Consider the following 16,387-nt stretch of genomic DNA (forward strand, 5'->3'; position numbering starts at 1 on the left):
ATGTGTGCAGGAGGGAGGGGAGAGGGGGAGGGAAGAGAGGGGGATAGGAGAAGAGAGGGGGAGAGAAGAGAGGGGAGGGAGAAGAGAGGGGGCAGAGGAAGGGAGGGAGTGAGGGGGGTGAGAGGGAGGGAGGGGGAGAGAAGAGAGGGGGGAGAGAAGAGAGAGGGGGAGAAGAGAGGGGGGAGAGGGGAGGGTGAGAGAGGAGGGGGAGAGAAGAGGAGGGAGAGAGAGAGGGGGATGGAGTTTACATGTGTGCAAGAGGGAGGGGAGAGGGGGGAGGGAGAGGGAGAGGGAGAGGGGAGAGAGGGGGTAGAGGGGGGAGAGAGGGGGAGGGAGAGCGTGAGTGCACACATTTGTGTGAGAGCAGCGCATTGTGAATCAGATCACAGCAGTCAGAGTCTGTGCACAACGCAGCTCTGACAGTGAAACCAGGAACTAGCGGCGGGCTGGGACTGACTGACTGAGTGACTGACTGACTGACGTCCTTGTCGGAGCCTCTTGTGTTTCTGGAGCCGGGGCGATGCACGGCTGAAACCCGAGGATAGAGGAGGAGAGGAGAGAGGAGAGAGGAGAGCAGAGGGAGAGGAGAGGAGAGAGCAGCAGCAGCAGCAGCAGCAGCAGAGAGCGCCCACCGCCAGCCCTTGTGAGTCAATGTGTGACCGCGGGAGAGACAAAGCCCAGACCCCGGGCTGGGGGGCAGCACGGCCCCATAGAGAGAGAGAGAGAGAGAGAGAGAGAGAGAGAGAGAGAGAGAGAGAGAGAGAGAGAGAGAGACACCAGACATGCACTGGGTGAGGGGGAGAGGGGGGGGGGGAGAGAGAGAAGGAGGGGGGGGGGAGAGAGAGAAAGAGAGAGACCAGACATGCACTGGGTCTAGACACTGCAACACTGGGGCAGGGGGAGGGGGAGAGGGGGGGGGGGGAGAGAGAGAGAAGGAGGGGGGGGGAGAGAGAGAAAGAAAGGGGGGGGGGAGAAAGAGGAGAAAAAGAGAGGGGGGAGAGATAGAGAGGGGGAGAGATAGAGGAGAAAAAGAGGGGGGGATAGAGAGGGGGAAGAGAAAGAGAGAAAGGAGGGGGGAGAGAAAGAGCGGGGGGAGAGAAGAGGGGGAGAGAAGGGGGGGAGAGATAGAAAGGGGGGGAGAGATAGAAAGGGGGGAGAGATAGAAAGGGGGGAGAGAAGGGGGGGAGATAGAGAGGAGAAAAAGAGAGGAGGAGGGGGGGAGAGAAAGAGAGAAGGGAGGAGAGAAGGGGGGGAGAGGGAAGGAGGGGGGAGAGAGAAGGAGCGGGGGGGAGAAAGAGAGAAGGGGGAGAGTGAAAGGGGGAGAGAGAAAGGGGGAGAGAGAAAGGGGGAGAAAGGAGGGAGATAGGGGGGGAGAGAGAAAGGGGGGGAGAGAGAGAGAGGGGGGGGAGAGAGAAAGGGGGGGAGAGAGATAGGGAGAGAGAAGGGTGAGAGAGTTATAGGGGTGAGAGGGGGAGAGAGAGGGGAGGGGGAGGGAGAGAGGGGGAGAGAGAAAGGGGGAGAGAGAGAGAGAGGGGGGAGAGGAGGGGGGCAGAGAGAGAGGGGGGGCAGAGGGAGAGGGGCAGAGAGGGGGGGCAGAGAGGGGGGCAGAGGGAGAGGGGCAGAGAGGGGGGCAGAGGGAGAGGGGGGCAGAGGGAGAGGGGGGGCAGAGGTAGAGGGGGCAGAGGGAGAGGGGGGGCAGCGGGAGAGGGGTAGAGGGAGAGGGGGGCAGAGAGAAAGGGGGAGAGAGAAAGGGGTGAGGGAGAGAAAGGGGGAAGAGAGAGAGAAGGGGGAGAGAGAAAGAGGGAGAGAGAAGGGGGGAGAGAGAAGGGGAGGGAGAGAAAGGGGGGGAGAGAGAAAGGGGGTAGAAAGGGGGGAGAGAGACGGGGGAGGGACAGAGAGGAAGAGAGGAGGGGGAAGAGAGGAGGGGGGCAGAGAGAGGGGGACAGAGAGAGGGGGAGGGGCAGAGAGAGGGGGAGGGGAGAGAGAGGGAGGAGAGAGAGGGGGGGGCAGAGTGAGAGGGTGGAGAGAGGTGGGGGGAGGGGGCAGAGAGAAGGAGAGGGGGAGGGGCAGAGAGAGAGAGAGAGAGAGAGAGAGAGAGAGAGAGAGAGAAGGGGAGAGAGAGAGAGAAGGGGAGGGAAGAGAGAGAGGAGGGGAGGGAAGAGAGAGAGAAAACAGAGGGGGAGAGAGAGAAGGGGAGAATGGGGAGAGGGAGGGAGGGGGGAGCTGGCTGGGGAAGACACTGGATCGGGTTAGCTGCAAATTGGGCGCTTGCATGCTATTTTTAAGCACCAACTGTTGGAATATTAAGCATGGATTAGAGAGCTCAGTTGGAGGAGGTTCGCTCTGTGGACAGACAGGGGGTGCGGAAGAGAAGGAGGAGGTGGTGGTTTCTGGTGCATTGGAAAGAGGAAGGGGAGGGGGGTTTCCAAGGGCTGTGTTTTTGTTGTGTTTGGGGAAGAGCAAAGGGAGGGTGAGGGGGAGAGGCAGGTAGAGAGGGAGGGAGGGGGAGAGAGGGAGGGAGGGAGGGGGAGAGAGGGAGGGAGGGGGAGAGAGAGGGAGGGAGGGGGAGAGAGAGGGAGGGAGGGGGAGAGAGGGGGAGAGGGAGGGAGGGAGGGGGAGAGAGGGAGGGAGGGGGAGAGAGGGAGGGAGGGGGAGAGAGGGAGGGAGGGGGAGAGAGGGAGAGGGAGGGAGGGAGGGGGAGAGAGGGAGAGAGGGAGGGAGGGGGAGAGAGGGGGAGGGAGGGGGAGAGAGAGGGAGGGAGGGGGAGAGAGAGGGAGGGAGGGAGAGGGAGGGAGAGGGAGGGAGGGGGAGAGAGGGGGAGGGAGGGGGAGAGAGAGGGAGGGGGGGGGGGGAGGGGGAGAGAGAGGGAGGGGGAGAGAGAGGGAGGGGGAGAGGGAGGGAGGGAGGGGGAGAGAGAGGGAGGGGGAGAGAGGGTGGGAGGGAGGGAGGGGGAGAGAGAGGGAGGGGGAGAGGGAGGGAGGGAGGGGGAGGGAGAGGGAGGGAGAGGGAGAGGGAGGGAGGGGGAGAGAGGGGGAGGGGGAGAGAGAGGGAGGGAGGGGGAGAGGCAGGGAGGGAGGGGGAGGGGGAGAGAGAGGGAGGGAGGGAGGGGGAGAGAGAGGGAGGGAGGGGGAGAGAGAGGGAGGGAGGGGGAGAGAGGAAGGGAGGGGAGAGAGGGAGGGAGGGAGGGGGAGAGAGAGGGAGGGAGGGGGAGAGAGAGGGAGGGAGGGAGGGGGAGAGAGAGGGAGGGAGGGGGAGAGAGGGAGGGAGGGGGAGAGGCAGGGAGGAAGGGAGAGAGAGGGAGATGGAGCCACTGATGGACAACACTTGTGGCCTGACCCTCCAAGTTGGATTGCAACTACTTGTTAAAAAACAAAATCAAACCCTGGGTGTTTTTAACCCTCCTTGTTACTTCCTACCCACAGAAAGCCAATAACCGGCCTCTGCACCCTTAATTATGTCCCAAATAGCAATAGACTATTGTATCCTGATCATAAATTGGTAGGCGTTTCCAGTTTTAAGCGGGGTCCCAAAGAGTGTGTTTTCACACTTCTATACGTTTTCTCGATGGAAGGTCCATACCTGAATTCCCTCCACAGATGCTGCTTGACTCACTGAATTCATCCAGTAGTTTACTTTTTTTTAGATCTTATTCAAACTTCCCCTCTCGACTTAAACCCTGGTTCCTGGTTGAGACTCCCCTGCCCCTTGGAGGGGGGGTGGGGGAGATCATGAAAATCGATCCTATCTGTACACCTCTTGATTTTGTAAACTTTTATAAGGTCAGCCCCCAACATTCTAGTGAGAATCTAATGAAAGTAACTCTCCATTATCACTTAAAACTGTGTTACCACTAAAGTAAATCAATCACGTTTATTTTGTGTGGTAGCTGTCATTGTAATTCACTATGGAAAATGAAAAACTGTGTCTGATAATCCTGGGGTGTAAACTTGATAATCCCACCATTATCATTTCACTCTCATAACTCGTATCTTATTCGGACAACAGAGCTTTGGAAGGCAAATCTATCAAGGATATTCTCATGTGTCAGAAGGAACTGCAGATGCTGGTTTAAACCAAAGAGAGACACAAAAAGCTGGAGTAACTCAGTGGGACAGGCAGCATCTCTGGAGAGAAGGAATGGGTGACGTCTCGGGTCGAGACCCTTCTTCAGACCAGGGTAAACTGGGCAGTTTGCAGCCCAGCGGTATGAACATCGACTTCTCCAACTTTAGATTGTTCCTCTGTCCCTCCCTTCCCCTCCCCCTTCCCAGATCTCCCTCTATCTTCCTGTCTCCACCTATATCTTTCCTTTGTCCCGCCCCCCTGACATCAGTCTGAAGAAGGGTCTCGACCCGAAACGTCACACATTCCTTCTCTCCTGAGATGCTGCCTGACCTGCTGAGTTACTCCAGCATTTTGTGAATAAATCCTTTTTGTACCAGCATCTGCAGTTATTTTCTTATACAGGGTATTCTCATGATAGACACAAAGTGCTAGAATAATTCAGGGTGTCAAGAAATACGTATAAGAAGGAACTGCAGACGCTGGTTTAATCCAAAGGTAGACACAAAAAGCTGGAGTAACTCAGCGGGACAGGCAGTATCTCTGGAGAAAAGGAATGGGTGACGTCTCGGGTCTGAAGAAGGGTCTCGACTCGAAACGTCACCCATTCTTTCTCTCCAGAGATGCTGCCTGACCCGCTGAGTTACTCCAGCTTTATGTGTACAGGAAGTATCTGGAGAAAAAGGATGGGTGACGTTTTGGGTCGGGACCTCTCTTCAGACTCTAAGCATCACCCATCCTTGTACTCCAGAGATGCTGCCTGACCCGCTGAGTTCGCCCAGCACCCTGTGTCTGTCTTTGGCATAAACCAGCATCTGCAGTCCATTGTTTCTGCATGGCTATTCCAGTTCCATTTTGAACAATGAACTGAAAGAGGACTCTTTGATTTGTACTAAAGTTGTGAGTAATATAAAAATGATTGATAAGATAAAGGCGTGGTCTTGGGGTTGGGATAAAAGACCCTGAGCTGTTCAGGCCCCACTTGTGCGCAGTGATCTGAGGCCATACATCAGATTACTGTTTGGTGACTCAGTTATGGAGATAGCAAAGCAAGGTTGCTGTTCTTCACGGCCACCAATGGTAAATGATCAGATTACCAATTTTGTTAACTTCAATCTAGTGGAATTAGTCCAGCTCAAAATTAGATTGTGGAACAGTACCGTATCGGTTAGATTTTGATTAAATTGTTCTGTGTGATGTGGTAGTTAATTGGCACTTAAGCATAATGGCGTGTACAATTGCCATCAGCAATTGGGGAACTTTTTGTTGATTATTATTTGCAATTAGCAATATAAATGAATACCTAATTTCTGCAGATTTGCCCTTCTGTAGACAATAGACAATAGGTGCAGGAGGAGGCCATTCGGCCCTTCGAGCCAGTACCGCCATTCAATGTGATCATGGCTGATCATTCTCAATCAGTACCCCGTTCCTGCCTTCTCCCCATACCCCCTGACTCCGATATCCTTAAGATCTCTATCTAGCTCTCTCTTGAATGCATTCAGAGAATTGGCCCCCACTGCCTTCTGAGGCAGAGAATTCCACAGATTCACAACTCTCTGACTGAAAAAGTTTTTCCTCATCTCAGTTCTAAATGGCCTACCCCTTATTCTTAAACTGTGGGCCCTTGTTCTGGACTCCCCCAACATTGGGAACATGTTTCCTGCCTCTAACGTGTCCAACCCCTTAATAATCTTATACGTTTCGATAAGATCTCCTCTTATCCTAAATTCCAGTGTATACAAGCCTAGTCGCTCCAGTCTTTCAACATATGACAGTCCCGCCATTCCAGGAATTAACCTAGTAAACCTACGCTGCACGTCCTCAAAATCAAGAATATCCTTCCTCAAATCTGGAGACCAAAATTGCACACAGTACTCCAGGTGCGGTCTCACTAGGGCCCTGTACAACTGCAGAAGGACCTCTTTGCTCCTATACTCAACTCCTCTTGTTATGAAGGCCAACATTCCATTGGCTTTCTTCACTGCCTGCTGTACCTGCATGCTTCCTTTCAGTGACTGATGCACTAGGACACTCAGATCTCGTTGTATGTCCCCGTTCCTAACTTGACACCATTCAGATAATACTCTGCCTTCCTATTCTTACCACCAAAGTGGATAACCTCACACTTATCCACATTAAACTGCATCTGCCATGCATCCGCCCACTCACACAACCTGTCCAAGTCACCCTGCAACCTCATAGCATCTTCCTCACAGTTCACACTACCACCCAGCTTTGTATCATCTGCAAATTTGCTAATGGTACTTTTAATCCCTTCATCCAAGTCATTAATGTATATTGTAAATAGCTGCGGTCCCAGCACCGAGCCTTGCGGTACCCCACTAGTCACTGCCTGCCATTCTGAAAGGGACCCATTTATCCCCACTCTTTGCTCTCTGTCTGTCAACCAATTTTCTTTCCATGTCAGTACCCTACCTCCAATACCATGTGCTCTAATTATTAAACTGAAAATGTTATTCTCAACTTGACCAAATGTTATCTTTTTCTAGACACAAGGAACTGCAGATGGCGGTTTACAAATAATGACACCATGCTGGAGTATCTCAATGGGACAGGCAGCATCTCTGGATAGGCAATGTTCATGGATATGTTATATATAACGTTATAACTCCATAACATTATAAAGAGGAAAACGCCCCTCTATGTTTTTTCACAGATGCTACCTGACCCGCTGAGCTATCCCAGAACTTTATCTTTTACTATCCATTTAAAAAGAAAAATAGGTGATATTTTTAAATATTTTCTTTTTGTTTGAATATATTGTCACGTCCTAGTTTGTTGCTTTTCAAACAGCGTGAACTGAAAGATTTTCTCTGCAATCTGTCGTGTTGCCCCTGCTTGGGACAATATTAACTAGATCTGTTTAAAATTTATCAGTGTGTAGATGTTCTGTTTTTTAAACAAATCAATGTGCCGGTTAATCATCATTTTCTTTATCTTGGGTGCAGCCGTAGAGTAGAATATTCACCTACGGCCTAAATAAAAAGGTGACTGTTCTAACTGCAATGAGGGTTTGATGGCATGCTGGTTACATTACTGGATTAGCAGCTGGAGTTGTAGACCATTGACTCAGAAACATTCAGGGTGGCACCGTGGCGCAACTGGTAGAGCTGCTGCCTCACAGCCACAGAGAGCCGGGTTCGATCCCGGGTGCTGTCTGTCTGGAATTTGCACATTCTCCCTGCGACCATGTGGGTTTCCTCCTGTTGCACCGGTCACCTTTCTCATCCCAAAGACGTGCAGCATTATAGGCTAATTGCCCTCTGTAAATTGCTGCTCGGGTGCAGGAAGTGGATGAGTCGTAGAAACATAGAAACATAGAAAATAGGTGCAGGAGTAGGCCATTCGGCCCTTCGAGCCTGCACCGCCATTCAATATGATCATGGCTGATCATCCAGCTCAGTAACCTGTACCTGCCTTCTCTCCATACCCCCTGATCCCTTTAGCCACAAGGGCCACATCTAACTCCCTCTTAAATATAGCCAATGAACTGGCCTCAACTACCTTCTGTGGCAGAGAATTCCACAGACTCACCACTCTCTGTGTGAAGAAATGTTTTCTCATCTCGGTCCTAAAAGACTTCCCCCTTATCCTTAAGCTGTGACCCCTGGTTAAGGACTTCCCCAACATCGGGAACAATCTTCCCGCATCTAGTCTCTCCAACCCCTTAAGAATTTTATATGTTTCAATAAGATCCCCCCTCAGTCTTCTAAATTCCAGCGAGTCATGGAATTCATGGAGTCACAGAGTGATACAGTGTAGAAACAGGCCCTTCAGCCCAACTTGCCCACACCGACCAATATGTCCCAGCTACACTGGACCACATCACCCCGATTCTGGCCTCTCTCCACTGGCTCCCTGTACGGTACAGAATCAACTTCAAGCTCCTCCTATTCACGTATAAAGCCATAAATGGACACTCCCCCCCCTACATCAAAAATCTTCTAACCCCCCTCTCTAACTCCAGGTCCCTCAGATCGGCCGACTTGGGGCTATTCACTATCCCACGGTCTAGGCTTAAACTCAGGGGTGACCGCGCTTTTGCGGTTGCAGCTCCTAGACTGTGGAACAGCATCCCTCTCCCGATCAGAACTGCCCCCTCCATCGACTCCTTTAAGTCCAGGCTCAAAACCTATTTCTACTCCCTAGCGTTTGAGGCTCATTGAGGAGGCGCTGTGAACTGTTTGCGTGCTACTGTATGTTTTCATTTTTTTTTTTTCTATTGGAACCTAATCAAATGTACAGCACTTTGGTCAACGTGGGTTGTTTTTAAATGTGCTATACAAATAAAATTGACTTGACTTGACTTGACACTAGCCTCACCTGCCTGTGCTTGGTCCATATCCCTCCGAACCTGTCCTATCCATGTACCTGTCTAACTGTTTCTTCAACGTTGGGATAGTCCCAGCCTCAACGACCTCCTCTGGCAGCTTGTTCCATACACCCACCACCCTCTGTGTGCAGGTTTGTAGGTTAATTGGCTTGGTATAAATGGAAAAAAATGTCCCTAGTGTGTTTATGATAGTGTTAATGTGCGTGGATCGCTGGTCGCTCTGGACTCGGTGGGCCAAAGGGCCTGTTTCCGCACTGTATCTCTGAACTGAAAAACTAAACAGAGGAGATTTGTTTTACCTGGCATCGTATTCAGCATGGACATAGTGGGCCGAAGGGCCTGCACCTGTGCTTTACTGTTCTACGAGCAAAGATAGCTGTGAAACCATCAGGTATAGTTCAGGGAAGGAAATTGTCCAAAGATAGGCACGAAATGCTGGAGTAATTCAGCGCAACAGGCAGCACCTCTGGGCAGAAGGAATGGGTGACGTTTCTGGCCAAGCCCCGGAGTTGACTTTGTCTTTGTCTAGATGGACTTCAATGTAACTCCAGACCTATCATTGTGGCTTTGCTCTTAACTGCCTCCTGAACATGGGGGCCATTAGGGATGGGTGGTGAACGCTGCCACTGCCAGTCACGCCCCCATCGGCTGAGCGCACGCTGATCCACACCCTGAGAGTGAATGCGTTTGCAAGTGGATCGGCTTCACCATTACTGGCCAGTCGAGGATCTGCTGTTGTGTTTGGTTTCTATGTGGAGGGGGTCCAACATTTTCTTCCCACGTTCTGAGTTATGTGGGTCTGGATATGATTGCCGGTCAACATTGAATGCCTGGTTTTGGATTTCCAAAAACAGGCCCAACGGGTTACTACTTTGAGAGGGGGGGGGGGGGAAGGGACCAAGTGGTGGAGTAACTCAGTGAGTCAGACAACATCGCTGGAGACCCTTCAGGGTCCCGACCAAAGATACTAGAGGAGCAAAATGAACCCCTCCGTTGAATAATAATAATATATTCCTTTATTCGTCCCACACCGGGGAAATCGCCTATACTGAAGTGTAGTACGCAAAGGAGCGTAACGTCCGCCATTTTAGTAGGCGAAACCCGCCGTTCGCTATGTCTCTCGCAGTGTAATCAGTGTTTTGGGGGAACGGTATGTGTGATGATACCATAAAAATGCAGAATATATCTCATCCATCAATTCACAGATTTTTGTTATTTTTCTTTTAAAATGTTTCTGCAAGTTTCTGCCTACTAAAATGGCGCCATGACATACTACGGTTTTTAGGGCCGACTGGTCTATCTTGCTCTGCTCTATCAACTTTGGCCCCGACCGAAAATGTCACCTATCCATGTTCTTCAGAGATGCGGCCTGACCCGCTGAGTTACTCCAGCACCTTGCGTCTTTTTTATTGTAAACCAGCACCTGCAGTTCCTCGTATTCACATCGGCTTTGTGATTACCTCTTTTCAAATTCTAGTTTCAATTCGGCATTTAATTAGGGAAGATTTGTTTTTAAATTACGCACAAGGAAAGCAGAGAGTGAGGTCATTGGCACTCGGTTTTTATGGGGGGGGAAGAAACAGGAAGCTGCCTTTTTTCCGAGAATTGTTGCTGGGAGGTTGAGGGAGGGAGTCCTTGGGCCCACAGGGCTGTCTAAAGCAGCTTAAGATCATGCCCCCACTAAGATCATTCCGGGTCAATGTTTTCTCCATTCTCCATGGCTCCCTTTATGTGGCTTCAATTTTATTGTAAAATGCTTAACTGTTCAAAGATTCTCTTTTTTTAAAAAGCATAATGATGTTGTGAATCATTATCAGCTCTCGAACAAAACCTCAAAACTGCTGAGTTCCCCTCAGCTGTTTTTACACCAGTTGGTTTTTTTCATGACCATTGTCAGCTTTCGGTGTTGAAAATGATGACTGAGCATTGAGTCATTCTCTGCCAAAATATACAGTGGGATGTGTCCACAAAAACTGCTTGAAGCAACGAAACAATCACCAGGGTAATTAAGAAATAATATTCTGCAACAAAAAAAAAAATTCGGAGCCCACAATGTTTCTTTAACCCACGTATTCTGAATATTCTCATTAACGTAGAATGCAGATGCTTTGAAAATCACCAGTCAGGTTTAGTCCAGAAAGGGCACAGAGTGCCGAAGGTAGCTCAATGCGACAGGCAGCATCTCAAGAGAATGTGGAAAAGCGACGTTTCGGGTTGGGATCCTTCTTCAGACCCTTTCTAAATTCAATCCAGGTCCTGTCATAGAGTGATACAGTGTGGAAACAGTCCCTCCGGCCCGACTTGCCCACACGGGCCAACATGTCCCAGCTACACTAGTCCCCCCACCTGCCTCCATATCCCTCCAAACCTGTCCTACCCATGTACCTGTCTAACTGTTTCTTAAATGTTGGGATAGTCCCAGCCTCAACCACCTCCTCTGGCAGCTCATTCCATACACCCACCACCTTTTGTGTGAAAAAGCTACCTCTCAGATTCCTATTAAATCTTTTCCCCCTCACCTCGAATCTATGTCCTCTGGTTCTCGATTCACCGACTCTGGGCAAGAGACTCTGTGCATCTACCTGATCGATTCCTCTCATCATTTTATACACCTCTATAAGATCGCCCCACATCCTCCTGTGCTCCATGGAATATAGTCCCAGCCTACTCAACCTCTCCCCGCAGCTCAGACCCTCTAGTCCTGGCAACATCCTCGTAAATATTTTCTGTATCTTTATATTGCTCTTATCATGCGTATATTACTTAAGTAATGAACGCGAAGACTGATCTTTTTTTTTTGCTCTAGAAAGTCGATTTTTTTTTCTTACAAGTTGATTTTTTTTTTTCTTACAGTGAGTCCTCAAGTGCACTTCTGTACCAGGTCCTCCATGTGATTTGTATTATTTTTTTCTGACATGTTCATTGTATGTGTCTTTGTTTGGCTCAGTGGCCAAAAAGTAGAAACGTTTCTTTCAAAAAGTCGGACTGCCAATTTTTTGTTTGTTCGACCTATAAAATGCAATGCTCTAGTTTCTGAGTCAGTACAGTGGTCCACATTGTTATAAATGTGTTCATTTTGGATCGATGCTAAATGCTGATTTGTAAAGGTCGACTGTTCTTGATGCTTAGAATTCTGAAGTTTGTTCAGATCCACTTTTAGATACCTGGACATCCCAAACGCTGAACATTATTTACTGGCTCCAAGAAGATACAGATAGCTATTTGCTTACCACGACAAACATTCGGTTACTTTGGCATTTAAAGAGAGATTTGTTTTCTGCACGCTGAGGATGGTCGTTTTGGATATTCCTTTTTTTTCTGTCGTCTGAAACCTTTGATCACATTCTGACAAGAACTTTCTGCGTCAGAATTTCTTTTCAGTCTGCCTGTTGACATGATAAATATCATGCAAAGAGTCAAAAATTTATAATTGTATGCCGTCAAAGTTGCAAAGTAACTCTCCTTTAGAATGAAGATGAAGAGGACATTTTTTAGCCAGAGGGTGGTGAATCTGTGGAATTCGTTGCCACAGACAGCTGTGGAGGCCAAGTTATTGGACATCTTTTAAAGCAAAGGTTAATAGGTTCTTGATTAGTCAGGGTGTCAAAGGTTCCGGTTAGAAGGCAAGAGAATGGGGTTGAGAGAGAAAAATAGATCAGCTAAGACCGGATGGCTAGATGGGCCAAATGTACTAATTCTGCTCCTAAGTGGTCTTAAGTGGTAGGTGAGCAGTAGAAAGTAAGTGATGGAAATGTGAAATATATTCTGGGAAAGTTTGATTATCTGAAAATTAAATTTAATGTTCATTCAGGAAAGCTGCACTCTGCTGTCAGAGGCGCTGTTTTGCAAAATTGCACTGAAGCTTATTTGATTAGAATAGGAGGTTAGAGTTGGAATAGGTTGGTGATATTTAAAGTTATGGGTAGCTGGAAACCCTTGCAAGCTAAACAAAGGAATTCTGTAAAGTAGTCGAGTTGTATTTGCGTAGAAGAGGCGCCACCGTGGGCGGCACGGTGGCGCAGCGGTAGAGTTGCTGCCTTACAGCGAATGCAGCGCCTGAGACTCAGGTTCGACCCTGACTACGGGCGCCGTCTGTACGGAGTTTGTACGTTCTCCTGCGTGGGTTTTCTCCGAGATCTTCGGTTTCCTCCCACACTCCAAAGACGTACAGGTATGTAGGTTAATTGACTGGGTAAAATGTAAAAATTGTCCCTAGTGTGTGTAGGACAGTGTTAATGTGCGGGGATCGCTGGGCGGCGCGGACTCGGTGGGCTGAAGGGCCTGTTTCCGCGCTGTATCTCTAAATCTAAAAAAATCTAAAAAGAGATAGCATCGTGAGCATTGGCATGATACGGAAAGTGTCCGAGTGTTTCACCTGACCTGCTGAATACTTTCTGCATTATCAATTATTTCATGTTTTGGCATCTTCGGCAATTTTTCCAAAACATTACCGAAGTTTTTCCAAAACGATACCGTTGAAAAACAACGATACTTTATTATCACATGTAACTAGGCACAGTGAAATGCTTTATTGTTCAGTTTAGTCTATTGTCAAGTGTACCGAGGTACAGTGAAAAGCTTTTGTTGCGTGCTAACCAGTCAGTAGAAAGACAAATCATGATCACAATCGATCCATTTACAGTGTGTAGATACCTGATAAGGGAGTAAAGTTTAGTGCAAGGTAAAGCCAGCAAAGTCCAATCAAGGATAGTCCGAGGGTCACCAAAGAGGCAGATGGTAGTTCAGGACTGCTCTCTGGTTGTGGTAGGATGATTTGGTTGCCTGATAACAATTTTGCATAGAACCCAGTGAAATCATATCGTAGGCAGAACAGGTGTCACCGCGTTTTGGCAACGACAATGCTACAAAAGTTAATTGAACAGCCCTGCCACCGCATGTGACAGCAACACCCCCCACCCCCCCCCCCCCCCCCCTCTCCTGCCGGTTCCCCTTTGTTCTCGTTGCCCCCCCCCCCCCCCCCCCACCTTAGTTCTTGGTGTCTCTCCCCTCTTTGTTCTTGACGGTCATCGCTCTCCAATGGCTCTCCATTGACCTTCCACGCTCCCCCTCTGCTCTCCGAAGGCTCTCCTAGATTTCATAGTTTAGTTGCTAATACCTTCTCAGTACTTGTAACAAAATAACTGCAGATGCTGGTACAAATTGAAAGTATTTATTCACAAAATGCTGGAGTAACTCAGCAGGTCAGGCAGCATCTCAGGAGAGAAGGAATGGGTGACGTTTCGGGTCGAGACCCTTCTTCAGACTGATGTCAGGGGGGCGGGACAAAGGAAGGATATAGGTGGAGACAGGAAGATAGAGGGAGATCTGGGAAGGGGGAGGGGAAGAAGGGACAGAGGAACTATCTAAAGTTGGAGAAGTCGATGTTCATACCGCTGGGCTGCAAGCTGCCCAGGCGAAATATGAGGTGCTGTTCCTCCAATTTCCGGTGGGACTCACTATGGCACTGGAGGAGGCCCATAACAGAAAGGTCAGACTGGGAATGGGAGGGGGTGTTGAAGTGCTCAGCCACCGGGAGATCAGATTGGTTAACGCGCACCGAGCGCAGTTTCCTGAAGTTGAATTTCTATATCCTTTATAATGCCATTGGGCAGAACTTGGCTCTGCTGTTTAGTTTCAAATCCTTCCTGGTTTAACTACATTAATCGCTCCCAAAAGGTCTTGAGTAATTTCCTCTTTAAGGGATTAACTGGCACTGCCGTACATCTGCTTGTGTGATTGTTTGACCCAGGTGTGTGACGATGATGGAATGTGTGTCCTGAAATGAGATGGAGTAGCCAAAGATTTAATGAGCACTAAATTTCAGGAGGAGAAAGGAGGGGGAAAGATGCGATTTCTTTACAGGGATGGGATTCTACGTTCAAGGATAAGCTAGATGTGCCGTCAAAGGAGGGGGACAGACAAATGGCTAAAATGTCATCGAAGTAGAAGTACTGGAACTAACAAGTTGTGGGGCTGGAGAAAGTGTGGGTGTGACGAGCAGAATTGGAAACGGGTGAGACGATGGCGCAGCGGTAGAGTTGCCGCCTTACAGCTCCAAGACCCGGGTTCGATCCTGATCGCGGGTGTTGGCTGTACAGAGTCAATACAGGTATGTAGGTTAATTGGCTTGGTGTATGTGTAAAATTGTCCCTAGTGTAGTGTGTGTAGGATAGTGTTGATGTGCAGGGATCGCAGGTCGGCATGGACTTGGTGGGCCGAAGGGCATATTTCCACACTGTATCTCTAAAACTAAACTAAAAACTAAAACTAAGTTTGTACGTTCTCACCCGTGACCTGCACGGCTTTTCCCCGGGTGCTCCGGTTTCCTCCCACACTCGAAAGACATACAGTAAAATTGTAAATTGTCCCAAAGTCAGGATCGAACCCGGGTCTTTTGCGCGGTAAGGCAGCAACTCTACCGCTGCCACATCTGGTTTGCTGTTGGTTTACAAACAAATGATGTTGGTTTACCCCCCCCAAAAAAAGATACAGAGTGCTGGAGTAACTCAGCGGGTCAGGCAGCATCTCTAGAGAACATGAGGGAGTCTGAGGAAAGGTCAAGACCCAAAGGAGTCTGAAGAAGGGGTAGGATAGACAATAGACAATAGACAATAGACAATAGACAATAGACAATAGACAATAGACAATAGACAATAGACAATAGGTGCAGGAGGAGGCCATTCGGCCCATCGAGCCAGCACCACCATTCAATGTGATCATGGCTGATCATTCTCAATCAGTACCCCGTTCCTGCTTTCTCCCCATACCCCCCTGACTCCGCTATCCTTAAGAGTTCTATCTAGCTCTCTCTTGAATGTATTCAGAGAATTGGCCTCCACTGCCCTCTGAGGCAGAGAATTCCACAGATAGGATAGGACAGGTTTGGAGGGATATGGACCAAACGCAGGCCGGGTGGGACTGGTGTAACCGGGACATGTTGGCCGGTGTGAGCAAGTTGGGCCGAAGGGCGTGTTTCCACACTGTATCACTCTATGACTCTTAAGATGCCCGACCCGAAAGGTCACGCATCCATGTTCTCCAGAGATGCTGGCTGATCCGCTGAGTTACTGCAGCATTTTGTGTCATTTTGGTACGGTTTTAATGTTGTGTTGTCTCTTCTTGTGTTTCAACAGGTTGAATTGTGCGATGGCAGCGAGTGCGTTGCCGAGTGATAATCTCCCCACGTACAAACTTGTGGTGGTCGGGGACGGCGGGGTTGGGAAAAGCGCACTCACCATCCAGTTTTTCCAGAAGATTTTTGTGCCGGATTATGACCCAACAATTGAGGACTCTTACTTGAAACACACAGAAATCGATGGTCAATGGGCAATACTAGATGGTAAGTTCGGGTAGATGCACAGGGTCCTTTGACCAGAGTAGGGGAATCGAGGACCAGAGGACATAGGTTCAAGGTGAAGGGGAAAAGATTTAATAGGAATCCGAGGGATGTCTTTTTCACACAAAGGGTGGTAGGTGCATGGAACAAACTGCCAGAGGAGGTAGATGAGGCTGGGACTATCCCATCATTTAAGAAACAGTTAGACAGGTATATGGGTAGGACAGGTTTGGAGGGGTGTGGATCAAGCGCAGGCAAGTGGGACTAGTGTAGCTGGGACATTGTTGGCCGGTGTGGGTGAGTTGGGCCGAAGGGCCTGTTTCCACACTGTATCACTCTATGACTATGTAATTGTCAGACTATTATCTTTTCCATCCAAGGTGTGAAAGTTACAGGAAGAGCATTGATGTTTCGTAACGTTTCACGGAAAGCAAAAGCTATCTCCGGTGTATACCAGCATCTGCCATTCTTTGTAGACATGGATTGAGAATTGGTTAACAAACAGAAGAATTGGTTGCCTTGGGATTGGGAGGTTGTGACCATGAAGTGATGCAGGGACTTCAGCTGTGTTTTCTTTGGCTCCAGGACATGGGCCAAATGGTATCTGTCCAATGCTCTAAATTTCAATGATT

General features: G+C 49.1%; 1 protein-coding gene across 1 annotated transcript in view; it reads left to right on the forward strand.

Annotated features, from left to right (window-relative positions):
* The first annotated feature begins 350 nt into the window (after positions 1-350).
* mrasa (muscle RAS oncogene homolog a) overlaps positions 351-16,387 on the forward strand; it is a 58,562-nt gene continuing 42,525 nt past the window's right edge. The window contains exons 1-2 of the mRNA XM_078403320.1: positions 351-643; positions 15,553-15,758. Coding sequence (XP_078259446.1) covers positions 15,566-15,758 — 193 coding nt within the window. The 5' untranslated portion in view covers positions 351-643; positions 15,553-15,565. The remainder of the gene's footprint in view (positions 644-15,552; positions 15,759-16,387) is intronic.

This window comes from Rhinoraja longicauda, chromosome 8 (genome assembly GCF_053455715.1).
Source record: "Rhinoraja longicauda isolate Sanriku21f chromosome 8, sRhiLon1.1, whole genome shotgun sequence".
Lineage (NCBI taxonomy): Eukaryota > Metazoa > Chordata > Chondrichthyes > Rajiformes > Arhynchobatidae > Rhinoraja > Rhinoraja longicauda.